The 7921-nt window shown below is 41.9% G+C and overlaps 1 protein-coding gene across 1 annotated transcript in view; it reads right to left on the reverse strand.

Moving 5' to 3' along the window:
- The window catches only part of ppic (peptidylprolyl isomerase C (cyclophilin C)), an 8272-nt gene extending 3545 nt beyond the window's left edge, over nucleotides 1-4727 (reverse strand). The window contains exons 1-2 of the mRNA XM_015374535.1: nucleotides 4602-4727; nucleotides 1529-1642 (exon numbers count right to left, since the gene is read on the reverse strand). Of these exons, the coding sequence (XP_015230021.1) occupies nucleotides 1529-1642; nucleotides 4602-4706 (219 nt within the window). The 5' untranslated portion in view covers nucleotides 4707-4727. The remainder of the gene's footprint in view (nucleotides 1-1528; nucleotides 1643-4601) is intronic.
- Nucleotides 4728-7921: the final 3194 nt, after the last annotated feature.

Consider the following 7921-nt stretch of genomic DNA (forward strand, 5'->3'; position numbering starts at 1 on the left):
CAGAAATATTTTCATTAATAAATAAAATACAATAAATAAATACAATAAAGCTTGTATGCTGTGAAAAAAAAAACCTTATAAAACTAAAATTAAGTGTTCCTTCCTTGGCTTTGCACACATAACAATGACGCTAGCCAAACCGGTTAAGAAACAAAAATCATTCTCAGCAGCTGCACCTTTTACGAAAAAAGTGTGAAACTGAAAAGTGCGTAGAATTATTCAATCACACACTTTTTTGAGTATCGATACTTTTGACAACCCTACTACCTGCTCACACTATACGTTCCAAAAACCACCAGTCAGACTCCAAGAGATGGCGCTGGTCGAACTTGTCAATCTGGAAGAAGAAGAACTTCCTTGTTTGCACATGCTCAGTGCTTCGAGGTTCTGGTAAATCAGCTCTTAGCTCTGCTTCAACAGCAGGAAGTGCCCACCACCACCTTACGACGGCTGACTGAATTTCAAACATGTCCGATTTTCTCCCATCCTTACGATTCCTTATGCGGAGGTGGTCGTTAGAAGCTGATCGCCCCTCGTTACCCCGTGTATAGGCTGAAACTTGGCTCATCAACTGAAGAATCGGCCCGAAAAGGGCAAAAACCCCTACAACGTTTGGAGTTCTGTCAGACCAGCATACCCATAGTCAATTCCCGCTTACCCCTTTAGCTTTGTATGAAAAATATACTTTAAACTACCTCAACGGGCGTGTTTCCCTTTAGTCATGTACAGAAAAACAATATAATTACTTACTGACCTTAAATTGCTTTTATTTGTACATGGCTAAAGGGATACACGCCTGTTGAGGTAGTTTAAAGTCTATTTTTGTACAAATCTAAAGGGATAAATGCAAATCTGACGTCTTGCGGATGCGTATTGATTATAGGTATGCTGATCTGACAGAACACCGGCTTAACTAAATCCTTCTCCATCTGTCTTTTTCTATCATGTTCCAAATGTTTAGCGTAATGCCCTCCGCTTCTCTATCACCAAATCCTCCCTTTCTGAGTTCAGCTTCTGAACTAGCTGCCTTTTGAGATGTTACGCTGCTCCTCCATGCAGCGTGGCTGAATGGGCCTGTTTAGAACAAGGCGTTTATCCAGAGTTTATATTTAACAAATTGAACCACAGAACCTTAATCCTGGATCCTTGGAGCGAGTTAATAAGGGAGATAATCCTGGACTAGACTCCAGATCCATGTTAGCATGCCCACGCTCTGGCATTACAAAAACCAGTAAAGTTCTGCCTCAGAATAAACCGAGGCGGCCTCTAGTGGGCGGCTAAGGTTACAGCACTGTAAAAAGTTTCTTCTAAACAACGTTATCAGTGAATTGGATTCAAATAAACAATAATATAATCCATCAAACTACAGTTAATCGTAAATTTATTTTTTTAACGTCCCTAAAACCGATCATTAATCTTCTACACAAGCATGTTTTCCTATAAAAATACAATTATTGTTATAGATAATCACGCTTTTCCAACTGTGCATTAATAACATGGATTCGCAGGCTGTGCCGTGTTAATGTACCTCTCCTGTTGCCAAGGCGACAAAGTTGTTGACAGTAAGAGGGACGACCTCTCCAAACAGACCGATGACGATGCGGCCCACCTCGTGACCTCCCACTGTGATGTCGAAAAACACCTGGAGACAGAAAACATCTGGGTTTACTGACAAACAAAGATCTGAGAGAAAATCAGGAAAATTAACATCGTTTAAACGGATTTTTTAGGTTTTTACTGGTCGTTTATGATGGAAACTGTTCCTATAGGCCTTAGAACTATCCCACAGAACACCAGCAGGGATTTAGACTCCGCCCACTTTTTTAAATAGGATATTCCAGTAAAACATAATAAGAAGGAAAATTTAAACTTGAATTTAATCTAATTAATTAGTCTTTATTAAATCATCACAAACAACAAAACCTCCCTAAAGCAGTAATCTGCATCCTAAACAATTTAGATTTTAAAAACAAATAAGTGAAACAATAAAACACATAAGTGAGGCGCTGGTTACGCTAGCAGCCTGTTGCATCGCTCCGCGCACTCTTTCAAATATTTTGAATATTTTCATGTGTAATTTTCCATTTTTATTATAAAATAAATAAGCCTCTATAAGCCTGAAACTCAACGCTATTTCTGACATTTTGAATTGAAAAAGCTTCCTGGATGAAAAGTGTCTTTAAACTTGGAAGCAAAGTCCAGTGGATCGATTTTAAACTTTTTTTGGAAAAAGTTCAGGAAATAGAGACAAAAATGAACAGAAAGATTAATCAAAAGTTAAAAACTGATGTTTTACTGTGTTGGTTGTTTCTTTAGGTAACTAATATGCAAATATTTGAAAAAAGATGATAAATTAGAAGGTTGAAAGTTCCTGGTTTGATCCGAACTCTGAGTCCCTGAGCAGGAACTTTTTTTTAAACATGTTTTTTTTTCTCCCACACTCATTACATCTGATCACTGCAGCACTTTAAGATGTGGAAATGTCATGAAAACACACTCTGTGTGTCCAAAATGACAAAATTTGTCTAAGTCTAAGTAAGGCTCTTAAAGCTGAGCAGATCATGAATTATAACAGAAGGAGTTTTGGATTTAAAGGGAAGTGAAATCTGTTCTGTGTCTCAAAACCAGTTTGTTTTTAAAAATACTTTGAGACAAAAACAGATTTCTTTAAAAAACTATTTAATAAAATTTTTTGCACGTAAGCTTGCATGCAGGACCACTAAAGCCGGGCAAACACTGTACGATTTTTTCAATCGTTGCACGCAGCTACAGCTCACACTATACGACGAAACCACAGGGTTTAAAAGTTCACAGCTCACGATGTTTGTGCTCACGCTGTGCGACCCGACGCTCTGATGCGATCTACCTGCTCGTACTGTACGTCTAAAAACCAGGTGGGACTCAGCGCCGCAGTGAGATGGCGCTACTCGGACTCGTCTATCCAGTAGCCAAATGAGTAGAAGAGGAACATGAAGCTCACTAGAGTGAAACGCGCTGCCTTGGCTATTTGACCAATTTTGTGCTTAAAGCCCTAAAAAGAAAAGGAGACGACGTATTTGGACAAAGACATGGCTGAGCAAACATGGCTACTACAGTCTAACGATTTTACAGAAAGAACTCCATTTCACTCATTGCACCCCCGCCATGCTGCTGGGCTTACATCTGAGAGGAAGAAGAAGAAGAATCCTTGTTTTTGCATGGGCACTGAGCCATTTGCCCACGAACACCTTACGACGGCCGACTGAATTTCAAACATGTTTGATTTTCTCCCGACATTACGATTCCTGATGGGGAGGCGGTCGTTAGCGGCTGATTGCCCCTCGTTACCCCCTGTACACTACACAACGTAAATCAGGCTTAAAGTTCGTCCGATCAAAAAATTCCCGCACAACTGGAGAATCGGCCTGACGAGGGCGAAAAATCGCACAGTGTATGTAATTTTTTTAAGTCTCAAAAAAAAATTTGAGCAAAATTTATGGCCCAAATTTAACTCCATACAGCCCATCTCCAGGGGTCATGGAGCAGCAGGTTGAGTACACCATCGCAGCTCTCTAGTCCATCGCAGAGACACGTACTCCAACATGAGCCCAACAGTTATGCTTGTTGACCGTGGGAGGAAGCTGGAGTACCCAGAGAGAGCACGGCTATGCCCCGGAGAACCTGCTAACTCCAGCGATACCAGCAGCTTTACCACGCAGCCTGGCTGGGAGGAGACCCGGGTTATCATGTCCACATATGGAGTAATGATGATGATGATGATGATGATGATGATGATGATGTGAGATCCCATCATGGTCACCAGTTCTCTATCTGGATGAACCTGCTGAGATCAGACTGTCTGGTTTTCCTTACTTTAAGTCAGTTTCTTTTTTTTATGTCTGGCTTAACCCCAGACTGCTCCCTGGGTGCCGCACAATGGCAGCCCACTGCTCCCCCAGGGGATGGGTTGGATGCAGATAAAGCATTTTTCCATTTTGTGAAAATAAAGGATTTAATTTACATCTAAATCACATCTGACATGACAGCGAACCTTACAGACCAAACTTCCTCCATATTCTGAGGATCAGTTCATTTAAAAACATTTCCTAACCTCTCATTAATTCTATATTTGCTCACATGGGGGGACCTGGTGTGGGTCCCAGCCCAGGGGCCCCATCCTCCTGAGTTCAGCCCTGTCTGCTGGTTTGATCCCAGTTTAGGTCTGGAGTTGGTTTGCTTCTCTGCATAATCTGGATCAGTTCATTGACCCGTTCCTTCCTGCAGAGGCTCCATGCTCCTTCATACAGATCAGCGGTGTGCGCGTGGACGCCCCGCGGGCAGACGCAGTGCGCATTGGGTCTAATCTGGAAGGACACGTGTACAGCTGGGTGTCTGTGAGCGTGGGCAGCGCCAGATGTTCTGGAAGGATCCGCAGATCCACGCGGAGTCTCTCCTACATGTTCGCTTCCGTCGCTGCAGATGCGGGACGTCCGCTTCACCTGTGTGCCCGCGCGCCATCCTGTGCGCGTGTGCATTTGGCACGCGGAGCTTCCGCGGGCACGCGCGGCTCAGCCGTGCGTTAAAACCGTGAGCGGATGCGGGATAATAAAACCATCACCAACCTTCTCGGTGACCTTCGGTCCCCGCCGTGAAAACGCGCCGGACACCGACTGCAGGCAGGCGGCGGAGATGCAGAGCAGAGCCGGGAGGACGGAGCGGAGCTCCATGGTTCCACCAGCAGAGAGGAAACACGGAGAGGAGCAGGAGGAGGAGCAGGAGGAGGAGATCCCAACCCGGACCCCCCCCGCACACACACACACCGGATTAAAGAACCGCCCATTTAGGAGAAGAAATATTATGAAACATTTCTATTATAATTAATAATATATCTTCATTATACCCTAACTACTTCATAATAGAGAGATAATATATATTATGACGTAGTTCCCTTCTATAATTACATCTCCACCATAATAATAACATAATGTCTCATTATTATTATAATTAAAAACCATCTTAAGGTAATGAAATATCTAAACCATTTTATTTTCATTTCTATTTTCCAGATATTTGCTTCATTAATCTTCTCAGATGCTTCATGATTTTTTGTTTGCAGGAAAACAACAAAGAAATGATTTCTGTGTTCAGCCAGTTGGACATGAACAAAAACAGCTTTCCTTATATTATTCATTACATTTATTAATGGAAGCTGTTCCTGATGGGAAAGTCAAGAGAACAACAAACAGATCTTCATCTTTCATTCATTTTCTCTAACTGCTTATCCTTGCAGGGGGTCTGGGGGGCCAAGGGCCCATGCAGCTACTATGGGGCCATAACGTTTATTCAAGACAATTGTTTTTGAAATCTAAAAAAATTCGATTTCCAAAAAATATATGTATATAATAAAATTTGAAAATTGAAAAATGTTCTAAACTCATTTTCAGATTTATATATATATTTTTTTACTTTCAAACTGCCCCCCTTGGCGTAGGAGGCGGGGCTTAGATGAGGCGATGTAGAATATTGACTCCCAGCTATGATGACTGGGCATAAGTATTCCTTCTGAAATTTTTATAAAAATGTTGCTGAATAAAATCTTTTTTCAGTTTTATGTATTATTTTTTTTAGGTCAACATTTATGGCCCAAATTTAACTCCATACAGCCCATCTCCAGGGGTCATGGAGCAGCAGGTTGAGTACACCATCACAGCTCTCTAGTCCATCGCAGAGACACGTACTCCAACATGAGCCCAACAGTTATGCTTGTTGACCGTGGGAGGAAGCTGGAGTACCCAGAGAGAGCACGGCTATGCCCCGGAGAACCTGCTAACTCCAGCGATACCAGCAGCTTTACCACTCAGCCTGGCTGGGAGGAGACCCAGGTTATCTTGTCCACATATGGAGTAATGATGATGATGATGATGATGATGATCTGTCATGATAAACCTGCTGAGATCAGACTGTCTGGTTTTCCTCACTTTGTTTAAGTCAGTTTTTGTTTAAGCTGCTTAACTTATATTTATTCTAATTTATCCGCTCATCCTTTTCCATCAGACACATAATGTGCTGCAAATGTTAAATATCCTAAAATATAATAAATAATGTATATTTGGTCCCTATTAGTCCCAGTAGAACCACCAACAATCCGGTCAAAGTTCAATGTTAACATTTCTGAAAACGCCACCTAGTGGCCAGAATAGGTATGGCTGCATTTGAACCTTTCTTCTCTGGTTTATTTATTTATTTTTTAGCCAAAACATTGAAATGATTCCCAGTAGCTGTTCAGGCTGTTTATGCAGCGCGGTTCTGTCCTCTGAGGCTCAGGCCTCCCAAACATCCTCGTCCTTAAATTCGGCTCCTGTTTTTTTAGTCAGAGCCAAATAGAAATCCTCCACTAATGATCTCTGGTGCCTTTTCTTCCACTGATTAAATGCATCCACATCGTTAAAGGCTTCAGGTCCTGATGCTGCAGCTTGAGGAAGCAAATTATTGGTGATATCAGCTTTTTATCCGAGTCTGTTTACAGATATTTCATAACTGAACCACTAAATAATAATGCTTTAGTGTTTCTACGTGTTAGAGAACAAAAAAAAGAAAGCAATATTAAAAAACATCCTTTTCCGGCAGTGTCTCGTTCTGCTGTAAACCAGAGTGATTAACTGAATATGGAATGGAGAAAAAAACAAAGCCTGCAGCTCAACATCTTTTAATTTTCTTTCCTGACTGACAAATAAATGCATTTTTCAGTGTGATCAATATTCATCTGCTGTTTTTTATACATTAAAGGGAAGAATAATGAGGTCCATCCGGCTGAGTGTTGTTCAGCTTCAGCAGCCTTTACTGCATCAGAAACAGCTCGGCTTCAGCTGCAGGAAATAAAGCTGAAAAAGAGAATATAAGTCCCTGATGAATACACGTCTGTAGAGATGAATTATAATAGTCAGCCTGCCGTGACCTTAACACACACACACACCCTCAGAGTTATCGGCCTCCTGTCAGAGAAGCCCGTCCATTCGTCTTTTCCTGCCGCCGTTCTCCAAATTAATTAAGCAGAAATGTAAACATTTTAATTGAATGTCAAAGCAGGACCTTAACAACATGCTCCTATGTAAATGAATGTGGCTCAGCGTTAACCGCAGCCGGGTTACAGGGTGTGTGTGTGTTCTTTGGCTGCAGAGAGCAAATGTTTTCACTGAATTAACGTCACTTCTGCTCCAACCAACCCTCATGGATTTAAACCAATAAAGCTTCAATTAACCTGCAGTGAAAGAAAGAAAGTCTGTGAAGTTCCTCCTAACGGCCTCAGGCCGCATGAATCACCTGCAAACTACCCCTGCTCACCCAGTCAGGATTTCTGTTAGTTTGTTAGATGGAGAAAATCAAAAAGGAATCTGCAGGAATTGTGAACCATCCTTCTTCCCATAGATGCTTCTGTGGAGAAACTTAAATCCTGGAAGGATGTAAATCCAGACAAATGGGCTGAAGCAGAACAGCGAGTCTGAGAAACAAGCTTCCTGATGGGTTTACAGTTTATGATGCGGAGTTCAACCATGAAGGGTAGAAAAAAACAGGCTGGACATGAGAGAAACAGGCTGAGCCCAGGAGAAAAACAGGCTGAAAACTGATGAAAAAAAGGCTGAGAACAGGTGAGAAACAGGCTGAGTACAGGGGAAAAACAGGCTGAGAACAGGTGAAAAAAAGGTTGAGAACAAGTGAAAAACAGTGAGAACAGGTGAAAACTACGCTGAGCACAGGGGAAAAAAGGCTGACAACAGGTGAAAAACAGTGAGAACAGGTGAAACCTAGACTGAGCACAGGGGAAAAACAGGCTGAGAACAGGTGAAAAACAGTGAGAACAGGTGAAAACTAGACTGAGCACAGGGGAAAAACAGGCTGAGAACAGGTGAAAAACAGACTGAGAACAGGTGAAAACTAGACTGAG

Source organism: Cyprinodon variegatus, unplaced genomic scaffold, assembly GCF_000732505.1.
Source record: "Cyprinodon variegatus isolate N-32 unplaced genomic scaffold, C_variegatus-1.0 Scaffold105, whole genome shotgun sequence".
NCBI lineage: Eukaryota > Metazoa > Chordata > Actinopteri > Cyprinodontiformes > Cyprinodontidae > Cyprinodon > Cyprinodon variegatus.